The 18,421-nt window shown below is 46.8% G+C and overlaps 1 protein-coding gene across 1 annotated transcript in view; it reads right to left on the bottom strand.

Moving 5' to 3' along the window:
* DNTTIP2 (deoxynucleotidyltransferase terminal interacting protein 2) overlaps positions 1-18,421 on the bottom strand; it is a 79,995-nt gene that overhangs the window by 21,829 nt on the left and 39,745 nt on the right. Inside the window, exon 4 of the mRNA XM_033941541.1 lies at positions 11,635-11,730. Within this exon, the coding sequence (XP_033797432.1) occupies positions 11,635-11,730 (96 nt within the window). The remainder of the gene's footprint in view (positions 1-11,634; positions 11,731-18,421) is intronic.

The raw sequence follows: 18,421 nt of genomic DNA, 5'->3' as shown, positions 1-18,421 counted from the left end.
AAGCCTCCAAATGATTGCAATGGCCCAAACAGCAGTGGAGGAAAAGAGTTGGGGGCCAGCATGGGAAAAATCAATCCATCCCCCCCAATGCTGACATCACTTGCAGCGCCCACGGCGACTATCTTCAAGGAACTGGGAAGCAAGTAGGACCCCTTGCCCACCAGATGCTGCTAATTGAAGCCCTCGCATTAGAGAATGACATGGGACAAATTTTTCCCCATCCCCAAGGGGAACTCTTTTTCCCATCCCAGAGTTCTTTTCCTGTCCCTGACCCATTCCTGCAAGCTTTAACCTCATCCTCATTCTCAAATCCTCAAGCCTCAAATACCTTAAAATCATAAGTGTTTGAAGCTTGTGTGGTTAAGGTAGAGCTTGCAGGAATGGGGCAGGGACAGCAACAAAACTCACGGGGATGGGATGTGGAAATTGAGTTCCTATGGGGATGAGGAAAAAATTGTCCCCATGTCATTCTCTACCTCAAATGACTGCAATAGCCCAAAAAGCATCAGACGAATGGAGAGTCGGGACTGGCTTAAGAAAACCGTTCCACCCCCACGCCCCAACACTGCCGTCACCCGCAGTGTTTCAAGTTTATTAAAAAATTTATTATACCGCCTAATCAGGCTTCTAGGCGGCGGTGTACATTAATCAGACACAATTACAGCAACTAATCACACCTACAGGCTATAGTGAACCAATCTCTGAATGTGAGCCAGCTCAGATACAATTACAATGCTTAACCAAACTTACCTGCTATAGGGTACTAATCTCAACATCCACACAATCTTATCTTTTGGAGTGAACTAATGAGTTGGTATCTTATAACAATTCTCTGACTACTGATCAGCATAAGACAAACCAAAGCCTACTCCATTTCGCTAAACCACTGGAATGACATATGGCCAACAGCCAAAGACAACAGCTTCCTCCATAACCCAACACACATGCATTTCTAAGACTGACCACTTACGCGCAATGACTAATTCTTTCCCTGGTTAGAACAGTGGGCAGAAAACCCAAGATACAAAATCCATATCTCCCAATGATGATCTTTATTATCAAGCCACTTCATCTTTCATTGCCCCAGGTGCCAAAAATTTTATATACTGTAAAAAATATATAGCCCTTGTTTTTAGATCATTTCCAAACACAGCATTATAAATTTGCTAAAGGGGAAACGACAGTCCAAGGTGCATGGGTGCTATAGGTATGAAGTTCTTCTTACTCAGCTCATGCTTTTTCTCCACTTCAACTCCTATACTCTCCTCTCTTCCCTTCAGCCCAAGGGTTGTTGACTCAGTCCTCAGGACATATCTAGTCGGGGTAGTGTCATATAAACTCAAATCAAAATAAATACATGCAAAAATACACGAATATAGAGTCCTTTGCTTTTGATGACCCTTCACAGTCCGTGTTTCGGCCTGCCTTTGGGGCATGAGAGTTGGTCTGGAAAAGGTATACATTACATGAATACATAACAAAACAACATAAATCAGTACAGTTAAATGTGAAAATAACAAATATATATGACATTACATTAGTGATTTTTATTCCGCCATTATCTTGCGGTTCAAGGCGGATTTACTTAAAAACAGCTAAAAAGCATCAAATGAACATGAAAGAACAAAAGAACAGTATCGGAATGAACTAGTAAAATATGAATCATAAAACAGCATAAATACTTATAGACAAAACCAATGAAGGAAAAGACATCCATGGATACTTAATGTAGCTTAAATGTCAATCAAAAATAACATAAAATGAACTTGAGTAAAACCAATATCAAAGTTAACTAATAAAATGTAAAACATAAGACAGCATGAATGCCATCAAATAAATTTTAAATAAAACTAATAAAAAAAGGACTATAATCACGCATTTATACATGTATTTATTTTGATTTGAGTTTATATGAATAAAATTTGTTGGTTCTCAGGTTGATGTGTTCAATCCCGCTCCCCACTTTTTCTCTCCCTTTGCCTGTCAGCTGGCAGCATCTTGCCAGCAGGGAAAGGATTTCTGCCTCAAAGATAGCCAAAGAACAAGTTCATTGATGGAGATCTTCTGGCTGCAAGTGAGGCGGAGACTAATCATGGACTCCCACCCCAGAAAATCTAGATGCCGCCATTGGGGGGGATAAGCTTCGCAGCCAGCTCTCTGAGACTCAGAGGGTTGTTACACAGGGGCCCCACAGCCTGTGCTCAAGCCTCTGAAAAATCAGCAGGGGAGCCAGCTCCCAGGGAAACAGACCTTGAACTCCTTAAGGGACACCAAGCAGGGTAGTTCCACAGGTATTCTAAGAAACTGACCCAAGAGCAGCAGTGTACCCACACGGGACTGCAAACATTTCCAGGCAGAGTAAGCCCAAGAAGGGGATCTCCAAGCACCAAAGCCATGCAGAAAAGTTGAAAACAGACAATATCTGAAAAAAACAAAATGAAGCAGAGCAGATCGCTCCCAGTTCTAGGCGCATAGTCGACCACTTGCGCCCCGAGGGCAACCATCAGCCCTGTACCGGAACAGACATACAGACTGCCCCTTAGTCGGAGAGACTCGCTGCTTTTAATAGAGTCACCTAATCCGAATCCAGAGCATAAGGCCCCTGGCTAGGAACATGGGACACAATCACCATGTCATGCTGCTGTTGCATGCCGCCTCCGACCAAGGCCAAGGAGCAAGCAATGGGTTCCGCTGCGGATTCCATCAGGACAACAGAGCCTGCTGCAAGGGACGCAATCTGGCTCTTGCTCACAGAACTCCATAGATAGTCGCCACCACAAACCCCAGGACATGGAAATACTGCCAGGCCGTCGGGATCTGAGTGGTCAGAAGGTCTCTGATGATGGTCCGAACCTTTTCTTGATGGAAGAAACACCTTGTTTTATCCCATGTGAAAGCGAATCCCCCCGGTACTCCAAATCCTGGGTGGGCTTCAAGTGACTCCACTGAAGGTTTATCACCCAGCCCAAACGCTGCAGCAAGTGGACCACCTGCTGAACCGCCTGCATCCCCTCAGCCAGAGAGGGAGCTCTGAATAGCAAATCATCCAGATACGTATGGACTAGGACAGCCAGATAGCGAAGATATGCTGTCACTACCACCATCAACTTGGGAGAAAACCCTGGGCACCATCGCCAACCCAAAGGCAAGAGTCGCAAACTGAAAGTGTTGCTCCAGGATGTGAAACCGCAAAAACTTCCTATGCACCGGAAAAATGGGGATATGCGGATACACCTCCATGAGATCCAGGGAGGCCGGAAACTCCCCCGGCATTAGTGAATCAATGACGGAACGCACCATCTCCATGCGGAAGCGGGGCACCTTCAGTGCCATATTGACTGCTTTGAGATCCAGACTCAGTCTCCAAACTTCAGAGTCTTTCACTGGGAAGATGAAGCATATCGAGTACCTCCCAGGGCCCAAGTTGCCCTCTGGCACGGGCTCAATGGCTGCAAGATCCAAACGTCTGCGGACCGCAGCCTGCACCTGAAGCGCCACCTCGGGGAGGTCTGCATGGGAAACTAGAAAGTACATGGAGAGAGGATGGAGAAACTGCAATGAGCCCATCGCGCAACACCTCCAATACCCAGTGATCACACGTGATGGTCTCCATTTCGCCAAGAAAGCAGACTACCACCCCCCCGATGTGCGAGAGAGGGGCCGAAGGCCTGACGACAGAAATGTTTCTTGGGGGGGGCTTCTGGACATTCGTTTGAGGACTGATGGCCAGATCCCCCCCCCCCCCGAAATGGTGCCTGGAGGATGCAGGGTACCTCTGCCTTGAGGAGGGAGGACCGTCATACTGGTGAGGACATTCAAACGGACTAAAATCAGAATGCCCCGAATCCCTGGTGGGACATGGCCTGTTCTTGGGCAAAGCCTTTGACTTGCGGTCTTGTACATTTGCCATGAGATCATCCAGACTCTGGCCAAATCGAAGCTGTCCCTAAAAGAGAAACTTGTTCAAGGTGGCCTCTGAGGATGAGTCCCTAGACCACTGCCTGATCCACAGCATCCTCTGGACAGACACTGAAGAAGTGCCCAGCTTGGCGAAAACTTTCAGCCATACAATCCACCCTGGAGATGAGAAATTCCAATTCAAGCAGCATCACAGAGACAGGGCATGGTGAAGTGTGGAGAGGCACGCCCGTGCAATAAAGGACAAGGCTGGTGCCGCCTTGAACCCAGCTGCAGCTGAATCAAAAAAGGCGCATAAGAACATCCTTCATGACCACTCCTCCGTCTGGAGGGAGAGAAGTATGCTTGGTGACCTGAGCCACAGCTGAATCCACCTTTGGAGAAGCAAAGCACTGGGTAAAACCGCCCACCACGGGACAAATCCTTGCCATTGCCCGAGTGCAAAAAAGGGGACCCTTCAGGTTATCCTCAAATCTCTGACAAGATATAAACCGCATTGGGGTTATCAAGGAAAGGAGGCAGTTAGCAACCTCTTGATCACTCATGAGAGAACACTGAAACTATGAAACAGCTGCAGCTAGCATATTTTCGTGTGTGGGTCCTTGGGAGTGGAATACCGTATTTTCACTCATATACCGCGCACCCGTGTAAAACGCGCACACGGGTATAGCACGCGGGAAACTGTAATTTATGTAAATAAATTTTTATATACCGCGCACACCCGTATACCGCGCATGCCTCCCCGACTCTCCTGTTGCCGCCCGACTCTCCTTTCGCCCGCCCCGACTCTCCTCTGGCCACCCCGACTCTCCTTTAGCCCGCCCCAACTCTCCTCTCCCCCTTGAAGTCCTGTCCCCACCCTGAAAGCCTGATGCCCCCCCCCTGACGTCCGATTCACCCCCCCGCAGGACCGCTCGCACCCCCACCCCGAAGGAAAGCTCGCATGCACCCGCACCCCCACCCCGAAGGACCGCTCGCATGCACTCGCACCAGCACCCTCACCCCAAAGGACTGCTCGCACCCCCACAGCCTCCTGACCCCCCCCCATCATATAGAAGCTCCTACCGTTGTCCTGCTGCTTCCTCTGCCGGCGGTCCCGGCCCTTCTGTGAGCCCTGCATCTGCGCTGCTTCCTCTTCTGGCGGTCCCGCCCTTTCTCTGATGTCAGAGAAAGGGCGGGACCGCCGGAAGAGGAAGCAGCACAGACGCAGGGCTCACAGAAGGGCCGGGACTGCCGGCAGAGGAAGCAGCAGGACAATGGTAGGAGCTTCTACATGATGGGGGGGTTCGGGAGGCTGTGGGGGTGCGAGCGGTCCTTCGGGGTGGGGGTGCGTGCGAGCGGTCCTTCGGGGTGGGGGTGCGAGCGGTCCTGCGGGGGGGTGAATCGGATGTCGGGGGGGGGGGAACTATGTAAAAAAAAAGTTGTAAAACGCGCTCACGCGTATAATGCGCATGGTTATGCACGGTTTGTAAAATTGTGTATAATGCGCGCGTTATATGCGTGAAAATACGGTAAGCTTCCGGGATATTTACGACAGCAAACAAGTTTGAATAGTTTTAAGAAAATGGTGAAGAAATACCTCTTCTGTAAGATGAAATATAGGATTTGATTTATAGTTTTTTGATGCAAGGCGCTGGTAGCCTCTTTGTAATTTTAGGAGGCTTTACATTATCACTATTATGTTTTATTCATGTTTGATTTGTTGTACTGTATGTGATTCTGTTTGTGTATGTATTCTATTGGGTATAAATAAATAAAAGCAAACTGGATGCTAGGAATTATTGAAAAAGGGATGGTTAACAAGACTAAGAATGTTATAATGCCCCTGTATTCCTCCATGGTGTGACCTCATCTGAAGTATTGCGTTCAATTATGGTCTCCTTATCTCAAGAAAGATATAGTGGTGCAAGAAAAGGTTCAAAGAAGAGCAACCAAGTTGATAAAGGGGATGGAACTCCTCTCATATAAGAAAAGACTAAAAAGGATAGGGCTCTTCATTTTGGAAAAGAGACAGCTGAGGGGAGATTTGATTGAAGTCTACAAAATCCTGATTGGAGCAGAACGGGTCCAAGTGGATCAATTTTTCACTCCGTCAAAAATTAAAAAGACTAGGGGACACTCGAAGTTACAGGGAAATACTTTTAAAAGCAATAGGAGGAAATTTTTTTCACTCAAAGAATAGTTAAGCTCTGGAACGCATTGCCACAGGTTGTGGTAAGAGCGGATAGCATAGCTAGTTTTAAGAAAGGGTTGGACAATTTCCTGGCGGAAAAGTCCATAGTCTGTTATTGAGAAAGACATGGGGGAAGCCACTGCTTGTCCTGGATTGGTAGCATGGAATATTGCTATTCCTTGAGTTTTGGCCAGGTACTAGTCCACACCTGTAGAGGATGAAGTCCTCCAGACGAGCAGGATTTAGGAACCTGCGTACTGTGGGATTGTCAGCCAGGTCCCAAAATCCACACAGAGCCTGATCGCGGAGCTCCGCCAAACATTCCACATTAGTGGCCGCCACTGAACCTCCCTGCAAAATCAGAGGGATTGTGAGAGTGCACAATGCCATCGTGTGCGTCATCCTTTTACGCTCCGAGTTCCTGCTGGGGAACCAAGCGAAAGACTCGGGCCGAGCGGCGGTGACATCCCCACGGACGGCCTAGATGTCGATGGGATGATCACAGGCATGAATTTCTCTATAAAGTATGCCTAAGAGAGCCTATGTACAATTCCCGGGGAAAAAGAGGACTCCTGCGGCGAAAGCAGCCCTGTGCACCTCAGTACTTGGATGACATAAGGTTTTTCTCTGGAATCATGCTTGCGTTTCACCGGAACGCCACCAGTGCTCACCCGAGGGCCCCCAAACGCAATTTTCATGGAAATTGGGGCTCAAGGAGGGTCTCCTCTGAGGCAAAAGGCACCGCTTTCATGCCAATTTAGCCCTCCTCACAAGCCTCAGCACACACGGAACGCGACTGAACATCCGACAGCCATCCGCCACAAACGAGGCATGAAATCAATCCATCCCAACCTGGGAATGCCATCTATGAAGTTTGGAGCAAAAACAAAGCTAACTATAAAAAAATATAGATTTATTCAAATCAGGAAAATCCAAGATGGTTGCCGGGTGTTGATTTTGCAATAAAATTGCCCGGGAAAGGAATAGGAATCCTCAGAAAACAGTGATTTGGGGATTTTAGGGAGGGGGGGTAGAGCATGCAGGGAAACCACTCAAAACCCCCTTTTTAAGACCCCCCAAATTGCCAAAACATGCTGTCACACTGTTACTTACTTTTTCATTGTGCTGAATGGGAGAGAATGCAGGCAATGCTGGAACAGCATATAGGGAGATCCAAAGACTCAGGAAGCTGTAAAGCTGGATTTCAAGTATTCTGACGGCCCCACTGGCCTGACCACTATGGCTGGTGACCACCGCCACCCTCGGATACGTCATGCAACCACCTGACGGAGGCACGTAGTCCAGCTCCGATCCCGGTCGCACCTCCATGGAACCGCTCAGCCTGTGCTACACCCACTAGTGGACGAACTTGGGGTGAGCTAGCTCCCAATCCTAGAGCCTCGAACTGTCCTGCAGGCTGTCCGGGGAGCTTACTGCCTCACAAGGACCCCTCCCAGAAGCAGATGTTCTCCAACCATAGTAACATCAACGACTCCCGCCACAAGGATGTTCCCATAGGGAACCTCCACAACACGAGGGCAGAACCTCGAGGGAAATGCCAAAAATATTACTGAAACTATCAAAAGAAAACACGAGTGGAAGAAATAAGCTCCTACAGGCTTCTTGGCATGTAGAAAGCAAGACTGGAATCTACTGGGCATGCTCCAGGATATGCTAGCAGAGGGAGGAGTTATGACTTCAATCATCTGAAGCTTTCTACAGTGCCTGGCGGTCTGTGTGTAAAATTGCTCAAAAGAGCAGTATCCCCTGCCATAAAGTAAGTTATGAAAATCCACTGCGCAGGCGAGTTCCATTTTAAAAGACAAAAAAATGGCGCCAAAAGTAAAAATCAACTAATGCAAAAACTTAAAAAATAGTATCTGGTTCACTTTGTATACAAAAATTCTTATGTCCGTTTTAATGACATAATGGATTGAGAAACAAAATTGTGTATGTAAATACATTATCTGCATGGGAGGTAAAGCTTAAAAATACTCTGGAAGTCCTGTGATGTCAATATGTGACAGCAGAAAAAAACTTAAAAAAATAAAGAAGGCAAATGGTAAAACAACAAATAAATAACAGTGAATTGTTTGGAATAATATGAAATGTGTGTATGTGATCTAGTGAAAACTGGATGATTTTTTTAAATACCAATGTATAATTTCATACTCAAAGGAATTAAAAATAAATCCTCCCCTCACATTGTGTATCAGAGGGAACGTGCTACCAAGGTGGAGAGCGGCCTGCGAGGTTCGCTACAGCCGGCCAGCGAACCTCAACAGGCTGCTCTGAAGAGAAGCAGCAGCGGCGGCAACAGTTGGTGACTGAGGGCGGGAGGAGGGAGTTGCTGGCGTGTTCCCTGCCTCCGTGTTCCAAAATGGAATTCAGTAAGGATGGACACAGCACGGCACAGCAATCACAAAACCCTAAGTGTTTAAGCCCGTTACATTAATGCATGCTAGTAAAGCCTCCTTCCCCCGTTACATTAACGGGTGCTAGTAAAGCCTCCTTCCCTCACATGTCCCCTATTTTCAGCCCCAGCTCTAAACCAATTTTACCCCCCCCAGCCCCCTTCTCCCTCGGCCCAGTAGCATCTCTTCCCTGCTCCCCCAGTCCAATAGCACCTCTTCCCTGCTCCCCCTGTCCCTCTTCCTTGCTCCCCCGGTCCAATAGCACCTCTTCCCTGCTCCCCCTGTCCCTCTTCCTTGCTCCCCCGGTCCAATAGCACCTCTTCCCTGCTCCCCATGTCCTCTTCCTTGCTCCCCTGGTCCAATAGCACATCTTCCCTGCTCCCCCAGTCCAATAGCACCTCTTCCCTGCTCCCAATCTCTCTTCCTTGCTCTCCCGGCCCAGTAGCACCTCTTCCCTGCTCTAGCAGCACCTCTTACCTGTTTCCCCGGTCCAGTATGCAGCGTTGTGAGCATCGCGGCCGGCTTCTGTGAACCTCGTAGGCCGCTCTGCCCCTCAGAAGTACGTTCCCTCTGATGTGATCGCATACGTCAGAGGAAACGTTCTACTGAGGTGCTGTGCGGATGCGAAGTTTAGTAGAGCCGGCCACGATCCTCACTGGAGCAGCACCCGACCCTCAGCAGATCGTAGCCCTCCTCCCGGCAGCCGCCGCCAGCACCACTGCAAAAAGCCCTCCTCCCGGCAGCCGCTGCCAGCGCTGCTGCACGAAGCCCTCCTCCAGCCGCCGAATATGGCCGGCTTCCTCCAGCGGTTGGTGAGTGAGGACGGGAGGAGGGGAGCGGCCAAAATGTTCCCTGCCGCCAGGTTCTAAAATGGAACACGGCCACGGATCACACACCACAGCGGCAGGGATCACGATGTTTTCAATGTACATGCGCTAGTAAGCTTTTATTATATAGGATATATATAGATATAGATATAGATAGATAGATAGATAGATATATCTCCCTTGTGCCATCTTGTAGTAAAATGTCATAAAATGAAAAACTGAAGGTCTGCTATGCTGTGATTCATGTTGTAACAATGTTCTACAAGAGAAGCTGACTGTAGATTGAAATTGATACAACTTCTGTGCTCAATTATGCATGTTTTGATTAACCTAATGGTTTTGCTTACCGTATTTTTCGCTCCATAAGACGCACTTTTTTCCCACCCAAAAGTGGGTGGAAATCTCGGTGCGTCTTATGTAGCAAAGGTACAAAAAATTACACTCCCCGTCCCGTTAAAATAAACCTCTCCCGCCACTGCACCTTTTTAAAACACCCCGCCCGCTGCGCCTTTGTAAAACACCCCATCCTCCTGCACGCCCACCGCCGCTGCACCTTTTTAAAACCCTAACCCCCCTCCCACCAGCTTACAAATAACCTAGTGGTCCAGTGTGATCCCTCCCTCGCTAGCTGTCTCCTCTTCTTATTTCCCAGCCAGTGGCACAGAGGTCAGAAGAGCACAGCGGTCAGGAGCAAAGCTTTTCGTGCTCCTGCTTGGGCCCACGCTGTTGTCTGAATGGCTGCGATCAGTTCTCGTGAGTCCCGTGAAAACTGATCGCAGCCATTCAGATAACAGCGCGGGCCCAAGCGGGAACGCAAAAAGCTTTGCTCCTGACTGCTGCACTCTTCTGATCTCCATGCCACTGGCTAGGAAATAAGAGGAGATAGCTAGCAAGCGAGGAAGCGATTTTAAAAGGTACCAGGAGTGGGGGAAAGTTTAAAATACCGTATATAAAAAGCTCTCTAGGGAGGGATGTTAAAAGGTACCAGGGGGTGGGGGATGTTTAAACTAGCAAGACAGCTGTCTAGGGAGGGAGGGATTTTAAAAGGAACCGGGGGGGATGTTTAAAATACAAAAAAAAAAACTGTCTAGGGAGGGATTTTAAAAGGTACCGGGGGGGTGGGGGGGAGGAGGTATGATTATAAAAGGTACTGGGGGGGATGGGGGATGATTTAGGGTACGTGGGGGGTATGGGGCCTGCCTGTCACTAGGCCTGCCTGCCCTCTCCCTGCCCCAGCCTACCACTAGACCACCAGAGGGGGGACAGGGTACAGAGCCTGACAAGGAGTATGGGGTTGGGTACAGAGCCTAGCAGGGAGAATTTGGTTCAGAATGGTTTTTTTCTTGTTTTCCTCCTCTAAATCTAGGGTGCGTCTTATGGAGTGAAAAATATGGTATATACAACTTTTTTGCAAGGGCAAAAAATAACATAAATCACATAAGTTGATTTACAATTGGTTCTATGTTTTAAAACAAATTTTCTACCCGATTGTGGATCAATAAATTCTCTGATGGGTAGAATATGCTTAGACCAACAACATAAACTTATAGGCTCTGAATCTGTTTTTCGGTAGCTACAGGCTGCCAAATTGCAATTAGATAGCTATTACACAGAAAAATTGCTAAGCTGAAACATCAGGTTTACAAGAAAAACAAGATAAGCCATATGGTGACCTTGTGCATGTGTATATATATATGAGTCCTGATCCTTCCTTAAACATGTTTTCTTTTCTTTTGGAGGGGAAAGGCAATGTTGAGCAGTTTATTCCTGCTCCAATCATAACCAGGGCTGGGATCTGGCATCATGAGCTTCCGTTTGCAACTACCCAGTGATCTCTCTTAACTCCTTCCTGCCCCTGCAATAACAGTCCTCTCAGCTAGAGGCCATGCACAAGTGCTCCATCTGGAAGTCTGCAGTGTTCTATGACTAGGCCTCCCTGTACTCCTGCAGCATCCTTAGAGCTGGCTAAACCAGGTTGAAGATGACCTGAACCAGGGATCTAACCCTGATCATGACATATGGCAATAGACAGCACAGCTTCTGAGCCCCAGGCCAGAACTTTCCATGTATTCTCTCTTTGAAAATGAAACCTGAAGGAGCAACTAAGACCATAAACATACATTCATCTCACAGTTACACTCAGTGGAACCTTTGCTGACCCTTTTCCTCTCCCCTCTCCTACCTATGCACTTCTGCTGGGGCTCCAACCATCTGATCTGGGACAACCGATATCACAATGAAAAGATACCAAATGTATTCTGTGATTCTGTGAATGATATTCTTGAGAGTTGGTCATACTTACTCTCCGTTTTTTTTTCAGCTGACGAAGAGATTCACTATATGGTGGAACACACTCTCTTTTTTCAAAGTCAGGAGATATTATGCTTTTCTGTAAGAGCTAGAATACATATTAAAAGAAAATCTGTTAAAACACAGGGATATTAAAACCTAAATTTATCTTGATGGCTTCATAACAATAGCAGAAATTTTAAAAAAGAAGATAGTTGAATAAAGGCAGCAATTAGTGTGACCATGAAAAGCTTGAATGCAAAAGCAGAAATCTGATGTAGGATGGATGAGTTCTCGGTATCCCTAGTCCCTTCTCCAACACCTAGCAAGCCTCTATTTCTCCCCTTTCTGGTTCTTCCCATACTTCTCTTATTAAAAAGGATAGTGCAGTCACAAATGCACTATTCTTCAGCCTCCATTGGGACATGCATACTTGCCTCCCAAGTAGCTCTGTTTGCATCTCACTTTAGCATTAGTGGCGCCAAGTCTCATATTCTATTTGCATTCCCTGTGCTCCTCTACTGTTTTGTTTTTTTCGCTTTAGCTTTATTTAGCGCCGCACTGCTGGCCGGTGACCTTCTTTTAAACAGGCAATTGTTTTATTTCATTCTATTGTGGTTTTTTACAAACCTTGTCAACCATGGACCCCTGAAGTAGGCGTGTTCTCCGAAACACAGACCGTGTCGGGTCTCTTGGTTTGTAATAAGGTAGTAACATTTAACCACATTAAATATTTGGTATAATAAACATAGCCTGCATCTTGAACATACTAGTCTGCAGTTTTCTTTTTGCTTCTCGCTTGCCGTTTGTGCACTGCAGACCCTGTTGGGACTTCTTTTGCTGTTTATCTGTACTTCAGACTCCTTTATTAAATTGCTTGTTGGTGCAGAGGTCCTTTAAGTGTTAAGATAATCACCTAAAACCACTGCAACTCTACTTTATCCACACTGGATGAAATGCTTCTTTCATTATAAAGAATACCTTCTTCTTCTAGTCTGCTGATTAAAAACAAATCTTTGGATATTATTTCAACCACACACTGAGAATTATCAGGCAGTCTTCTTATGTTACTCTTTGTGCCTCTAATGTCCATGAGATACTGTTCCTCTCCCTCATTTTACTTGCTCCAAATACGCTGTACCCTTGCCTATGCTCATCTTCTGCATTCACAGGCTACACTTTCTATCTTCTATCTTTATTGTAAAATTGGCAATATATCATTGTTATTTGGAGCCCTGGTGTTCCTAATTTGACTCCGACTTGCTTGTTATTTAATATGAAACTCCCCCTTCATTTATTTTATACACCACTTTAATTTTTCTGATGAAAAAAATTTAAATCAATAAAACTTAAATCTTGTCCTTTAATCCTCATACACTCATGTGTATTCCCTAAGAGTTGCTCTTAAATTCTCCTTTCTTTCTGAAAATAATTTCTTCAATTTCAGACTGATATCCTTACCACTGAAAACCTCAACTGCATCATATAGGCTAATTATCTTCTCTCCCTCCCTTCCTAAGCGCCTAGGAAATATAGTTTCTGCATCTCACTCCCATTTTATCATTATCAATCCCTTGCATTAAGGATTCAAAGACTACCATTACACTGATTCACCAAACAAGAAAGGAGAAGGGTTCCTCAGACATGAAAAGCAACAAGAGTAAGGGAGAACCACTAGGTATATATAACAAAAGATTCACCAAGGATGTATTAAAAAAAAGAGATAAGATTTATTAACATCAAATAGCAAAATGATAAATGGAGTTAAGCATGGGTTCTAAACAAGTTCAAAGTACAAAAATAATTTGTAAGCAAGTTTTCAAAAAGGACAACATGGTGCCATCAGAAGTCACAGAAAAAAAAAAAAAAAAATCAAGAACATCCAACTCTACTTTTCATGAGATTTGAACCAGCTATTCCCAAGAACTGGTTTTCTCTGTTCAGTTGACAGTTTATGAAGACACCTTGTTTCTCTAGCTTCCAAATTCTGCCTCTGTAGATGAAAAGAAAAGAAAGCTGGATAATCTTTATTCTTTTTCAACTCCTGATGGTACTGTGTTGCTTCCTTCTTTTGAATAGTTGCTTATAAGCTCTTTTTGTATATTGAACTTATTTGGGACTCATGATTGGCACCTGTAAGGTTTGACACGCCCCCCCAATAGCAAATCATAAAATGCTAACAGGTAAAAAACTACGAAGACTTTTGATAGTAAAATCTCACCAAATATAAAACCCAAAATATTACTGGAACTTTTCACAACTGTGTCATCCAGTCTAAAACAATTTAAGGGTTCCAGAGGTCTTTTAACATAGTAACATAGTAGATGACGGCAGATAAAGACCCGAATGGTCCATCCAGTCTGCCCAACCTGATTCAATTTAAATTTTTTAATTTTTTCTTCTTAGCTATTTCTGGGTAAGAATCCAAAGCTTTACCCGGTACTGTGCTTGGGTTCCAACTTCCGAAATCTCTGTTAAGACTTACTCTAGCCCATCTACACCCTCCCAGCCATTGAAGCCCTCCCCAGCCCAACCTCCACCAAACGGCCATATACAGACACAGACCGTGCAAGTCTGCCCAGTACTGGCCTTAGTTCAATATTTAATCTTATTTTCTGATTCTAGATCCTTTGTGTTCATCCCACGCTTCTTTGAACTCAGTCACAGTTTTACTCTCCACCACCTCTCTCGGGAGCGCATTCCAGGCATCCACCACCCTCTCCGTAAAGTAGAATTTCCTAACATTGCCTTTGAATCTACCACCCCTCAACCTCAAATTATGTCCTCTGGTTTTACCATTTTCCTTTCTCTGAAAAAGATTTTGTTCTATGTTAATACCCTTCAAGTATTTGAACGTCTGAATCATATCTCCCCTGTCTCTCCTTTCCTCTAGGGCAGTGTTTTTCAACCGCTGTTCCGCGGCACACTAGTGTGCCGCGAGATGTTGCCTGGTGTGCCGTACGGTCAGGCCGCCATCAGGGCAGTACCACCAGTCTAGGGAGAGGGGCGGTCCGCCCCACGTGGACAGGAGAGAGCTGGATGGGGGACCCGCGGAGTTCAATACATCTCCAGCCGCGAGGCTCGTCTTCTGTTCCTGCCTGCCCTGCAGCTAACATATAGCCGATCGCAAGCGTTCCCCGATGTCAGTGCTGACGTCGGAGGGAGGGCTTAAGCAAAGCCTGCCCTCCGACGTCAGCGCTGACGTCGGAGAATACTTCCGTTCGGCTATTTGTGCGCGGCAGGGCAGGCAGGAAGCAGAAGACAAGCCTTGTGGCTTGAGCTTCGTTTTGCTGAGAAAGTTGCAAAGATGGGCTGGGAGGCAAACACGGAACACAAAAGGGGGGAGGGAGTGCGTTTTGGACACAAGGCATGAACTTGGGAGAGAGGAAGGGAAGGAAAGAGATGCTGAGGTGGGGGAGGGAATGGGTTTTTGGACACAGAAGGCATGGACTTGGGAGAGAGGAAGGGAGGGAAAGAGATGCTGAGGTGGGGGAGGGAATGCGTTTTTGGACACAGAAGAAATGGACTTGGGAGAGAGGAAGGGAGGGAAAGAGATGCTGAGGTGGGGAGGGAATGCGTTTTTGGACACAGAAGGCATGGACTTGGGAGAGAGGAAGGGAGGGAAAGAGATGCTGAGGTGGGGGAGGGAATGCGTTTTTGGACACAGAAGAAATGGACTTGGGAGAGAGGAAGGGAGGGAAAGAGATGCTGAGGTGGGGAGGGAATGCGTTTTTGGACACAGAAGAAATGGACTTGGGAGAGAGGAAGGGAGGGAAAGAGATGCTGAGGTGGGGGAGGGAATGCATTTTTGGACACAGAAGAAATGGACTTGGGAGAGAGGAAGGGAGGGAAAGAGATGCTGAGGTGGGGGAGGGAATGGGTTTTTGGACACAGAAGGCATGGACTTGGGAGAGAGGAAGGGAGGGAAAGAGATGCTGAGGTGGGGGAGGGAATGCGTTTTTGGACACAGAAGAAATGGACTTGGGAGAGAGGAAGGGAGGGAATGAGTGTTTGGACACAGAAGGCATGGACTTTGGAGAGAGGAAGGGAGGGAAAGAGATGGTTGTGTACACGGGGAATAGAAGAAAGGAGAATTTTTGGTCATAGGGAGGGAGTGAGGTATAGATAGTGGCATACCAGGGTGGGGGGGGCGGTCTGCCCCACCCCGGGTTTACGTCCCAAGGGGGTGCACAGCTGGCCACCCTCCAGTGTTGTCCCTAGGCCGGCAAACTGCGGCTCTTTAGCCACTTGAGTGCCACCGCCGCCAACGGTGTTGTTGGCGGTGGCAGCATTATAAAATACTTTCTTTGTGTTTATTTGATTCCTATTCAAGAGAATTACTTTATATATAGTCAATATAGGCACAGAGTTAAATTTTTTAACATTTTCTAATGGTGGTGTGCCTCGTGATTTTTTTCATGAAACAAGTGTGCCTTTGCCCAAAAAAGGTTGAAAAACACTGCTCTAGGGCAGGGGTGCCCACACTTTTTGGGCTTGCGAGCTACTTTTTAAATGACCAAGTCAAAATGATCTATCAACAATAAAATTAAAAAAAAAACACAAAGCACACTGTACGCATAGAAAATGTTAATCATCATTCCTATTCCAGGGTTTTTCAAAGAGGTCAAAGCAGATGACTCTATGCACTATCACCTCAGTAACAACCATACAAAAATAGACAAATATACCCCCCTCCCTTTTTACTAAACCACGATAGCAGTTTTTAGCGCAGGGAGCTGCGCTGAATGCCCAGCGCTGCTCTCGACACTCATAGGCTCCCTGCACTAAAAACCTCTATTGCGGTTTAGTAAAAGGGGACCTTAGTGTAAAATATAGACAGCAGATATAAATTCAGACACATTTTGATCACTAAATTTAAAATAAAATCATTTTCCCTACCTTGTCTGGTGATTTCATGAGTCTCTGGTTGCACTTTCTTCTCCTGACTGTGCATACAATCTTTCTTCCCTTCTTTTAGCCTGTATGCTTCCTTTCCTCCAGACCTCATTCCTTCCCCCAACTTTTCCTTCCTCTTCCCTGCCCTTTCTTTCTCTCTGCCTCCCTTTCATTTTTTTCTGTTTCTCTTCTTTCCTTCTGTCTCCCTGCCTGCCCTTTTTCTTTCTTTCTCCCTGCCCTCCCCCAAGCCACTGCCACTGCCATTACCATCGGGGACCAGGACCCAAACGCCACCAATAACAGGCCCCAACCTCTCCCTGCTTCGGCCAACCAGCATTCCTCTCCCCGACGTTAATTCTGCCGTCGGGAAGAGAAAGGCTGATCAGCCCAAGATCGTGATCAATCTATTGGGGGAAATGCTGCCGGGTCCTGCCTTCGCGGAAACAGAAAGTAGGCAGGACCCGGCAGGAAGAAAAACAAATGCTTCACTAACCTGTCTCCCGCATTAGCCCGTAGCGAACGCTTGCTTCAGGGCTCTCAACATGTGCGTGCCGGCTTCCCTTCCCCCCCCCCCCCCCGGACATAACTTCCGGTTTCGGAGGGAAGAGAAGAGAAGCACGTTAGAGCCCGGAGCATAAGTTCGCTACGGGCTGAAATCTCCAAGCCGGTTTTTTTTTTAATGTTCAGCAGCGGCAGATGACAGCTGGGCGAACCGCCCAGCTAAAAGGCCCTAGAGAGAACACTGGAGAGGAAGGCTGATCGGCCCGTAGATCAGGACGGCAACACGAGTCTATCACAGAGCCCGGGATGGGCTCCGCGATCGACTCGCGTTGCCTTCCTGAGCTACTGGTCGATCGCGATCGACGCGTTGGGCACCCCTGCTCTAGGGTATACATATTCAGGGCTTCCAGCCTCTCCTCATACGTCTTCTGGCGCAAACCTCCTATCATTTTCGTCGCCCTCCTCTGGACTGCCTCAAGTCTTCTTACGTCCTTCGCCAGATACGGTCTCCAAAATTGAACACAATACTCCAAGTGGGGCCTTACCAATGACCTGTACAGGGGCATTAACACCTTCTTCCTTCTACTGACTACGCCTCTCTTTATACAGCCCAGCATCCTTCTGGCAGCAGCCACTGCCTTGTCACACTGTTTTTTCACCTTTAGATCTTCGGACACTATCACCCCAAGGTCCCTCTCCCCGTCCGTGCATATCAGCTTTTCTCCTCCCAGCATATACGGTTCCTTCCTATTATTAATCCCCAAATGCATTACTCTGCATTTCTTTGCATTGAATTTTAGTTGCCAGGCATTAGACCATTCCTCTAACTTTTGCAGATCCTTTTTCATATTTTCCACTCCCTCTTCGGTGTCTACTCTGTTACAAATCTTGGTATCATCTGCAAAAAGGCACACTTTTCCTTCTATGCCTTCAGCAATGTCACTCACAAACATATTGAACAGGATTGGCACCAGCATTGATCCCTGAGGGACTCCACTACTCACCTTTCCTTCCTTCGCGCGACTTCCATTAACCACCACCCTCTGGCGTCTGTCCGACAGCCAGTTTCTGACCCAGTTCACCACTTTGGGTCCTAACTTCAGCCCTTCAAGTTTGTTCAACAGCCTCCTATGAGGAACTGTATCAAAGGCTTTGCTGAAATCCAAGTAAATTACATCTAGCATATGTCCTCGATCCAGCTTTCTGGTCACCCAATCAAAAAATTCAATTAGGTTTGTTTGGCACGATTTACCTTTTGTAAAAACCATGTTGCCTCGGATCCTGTAACCTATTAGATTCAAGGGAAGTACACTATCCTTTCTTTCAGCAAAACTTCCATTATTTTTCCAACAACTGAAGTGAGGCTCACCGGCCTATAGTTTCCTGCTTCATCCCTGTGACCA

This window comes from Geotrypetes seraphini, chromosome 4, assembly GCF_902459505.1.
Source record: "Geotrypetes seraphini chromosome 4, aGeoSer1.1, whole genome shotgun sequence".
Taxonomy (NCBI): domain Eukaryota; kingdom Metazoa; phylum Chordata; class Amphibia; order Gymnophiona; family Dermophiidae; genus Geotrypetes; species Geotrypetes seraphini.
Note: the sequence above shows the minus strand (reverse complement) of the source record. Positions and strands in the feature narration are given on the sequence as shown.